General features: G+C 46.6%; 1 protein-coding gene across 1 annotated transcript; it reads left to right on the top strand.

Annotated features, from left to right (window-relative positions):
* Positions 1-296: 296 nt before the first annotated feature.
* hoga1 (4-hydroxy-2-oxoglutarate aldolase 1) lies at positions 297-982 on the top strand (the record flags this gene model as incomplete). The annotated part of the gene is made up of 2 exons (XM_024145360.2): positions 297-449; positions 584-982. Coding segments are annotated over 2 exons (303 nt in total), but the record flags the coding sequence as incomplete, so codon positions are not given.
* Positions 983-2,078: the final 1,096 nt, after the last annotated feature.

Below are 2,078 nucleotides of genomic sequence, written 5' to 3'. Positions count from 1 at the left end.
AAAGAGAAGATGAGATCCAGAGATCCTTCATCTACCTCAGGATGCTGAACGAAGGGGTGTGTCATATGGCTGTCAATCAAAATGCATATTTGAGGAAATATAACGGATGTCAGTCACACACACACACACACGCGCAAGGGTCCAGGGCCAACTGCCAATCATATACAGTTAGATATGATTCCATAAGCTGTCAATCAAATTGTAGGAATATGAAGGAGCATGTCACGTGTGAGTGTTAAAGCTGTGTTTCAGATCAATAATACTGACAAGTAGTCCTTTTAAAAGGACCCAGCTAATACTGTGTGTGTGTTGCAGGTTGTGTGGGCGGTGTGTGTGCGCTTGCCAACGTGCTGGGTCGTGAGGTGTGTGAGCTGGAGCAGCTGTGTATGTCGGGACGGTGGGAAGAAGCCAGTGCTCTGCAGCGACGCCTCATAGAGCCCAACACTGCTGTAAGTCAAGCTACATTAACCCAACCCTATGTAACCCTACATAAGAGTTGACATAGAGTCCAGCACAGCTTTGAGTGAACCTACATAGCCCTAAATAACCACCCCCCATCCACTCCTCTCTTTGTTGTTGCTAGGTGACCAGGAAGTATGGCGTTCCTGCTCTCAAGCAGGCGATGGAGTGGTTTGGTTACCACGGCGGCACCTGTCGCTCTCCTCTTCAACCGCTCTCAGAGGCCGAATCACAGCAGCTCAGACTGGACTTCTCCACCAACGGCTGGCTCTGAAGGGGACAGGGGGCAGGACTGAGTAGAAGACAGGGGACTGGGCCTCTGCTCCAGGTTGAAGTTGGCATCATAGAATGCGTAGAGGACTTGATAGTTGAAAGCAATAACCAATCCAGTCCTTTCACCTATCAGTGGTCATGCTGCCTTGCTATACTCTTGGGACAGACCTCTCCTCTACAAACCTTTCATCTCCATGGGATCACCTGTACAAATAAAATACAGAAATAAACAGACAAATGAAAAGAAACAGATTGTTGTAAAGAAAGGAAAATACTGTGGCTCCATGTGATGAGACTTTCTCTGTTCCTGTTAATCTAACGTGTCCAAGGTTGCTCTATCTATGTGAGGAGGCCTTTGTGAGGGTGTTGTGTGTTAGAGACATGTCAACACTGTAGGACTGTAGGACTACCCCAAGGCCTCCCACCTGTAATGGCCATAGGGGTTTTGAATGTGTCCCACATCACACCCGATTCACTACATAGTGCACTGCTGTTGACCAGAGCCATATGGTTCCTGGTTAAAAGTAGTGCACTGTATAGGGAATGGGTTGCCATTTTGGGACGCACCCTTTGACATGAATGAAATACAGCAGGAAGTAAAAAGAAATGTAAGGAATAAGAGTTTGTTGATATGCTCTAAGGATGTTTTTCAATCTGTTTCTCCCAGATAGAAAGAAAGAAAACCTACCCAGCAACCGTCACTAATCTTTGTCCTGCTATTTCTGTTGAAACAAGATGAGCTCCTTCCATTCTATACCCATGTTTCACTAGACGGCTGATGTTAATGCCACGTCTACCAGGGTCAAACCCTCATGTTTCACTAGACGGCTGATGTTAATGCCACGTCTACCAGCAGGTAAACCCTCCATGTTTAAGTAGACGGCTGATGTTAATGCCACGTCTACCAGGGTCAAACCCTCCATGTTTCACTAGACGCTGATGTTAATGCCACGTCTACCAGGGTCAAACCCTCCATGTTTTATAGACGGCTGATGTTAATGCCACAGTCTACCAGGGTCAAACCTCCATGTTTCAACTAGACGGCTGATGTTAATGCCACGTCTACAGGGTAAACCCTCCATAGTTTAAGTAGACGGCTGATGTTATGCCACGTCTACCAGGGTCAAACCCTCCATGTTTTCACTGACGGCTGATAGTTAATGCCACGTCTACCAGGGTCAAACCCTCCATGTTTCACTAGACGGCTGATGTTAATGGCGCTACAGCATCTACCGAGATGGTCTCAGGAAACCCCTTCGCTATGTTTCAACCATGTAAGAGCTGGCTACAGGAGATTGTTAATTGCCACAGTTCTATTAGGTTTATTGGTTGTATTTTGACAGGCT

This window comes from Salvelinus sp. IW2-2015, unplaced genomic scaffold (genome assembly GCF_002910315.2).
Source record: "Salvelinus sp. IW2-2015 unplaced genomic scaffold, ASM291031v2 Un_scaffold7801, whole genome shotgun sequence".
Lineage (NCBI taxonomy): Eukaryota > Metazoa > Chordata > Actinopteri > Salmoniformes > Salmonidae > Salvelinus > Salvelinus sp. IW2-2015.
The sequence above is the reverse complement of the archived record's forward strand: the minus strand, read 5'-3'. Positions and strand labels throughout refer to the sequence as shown.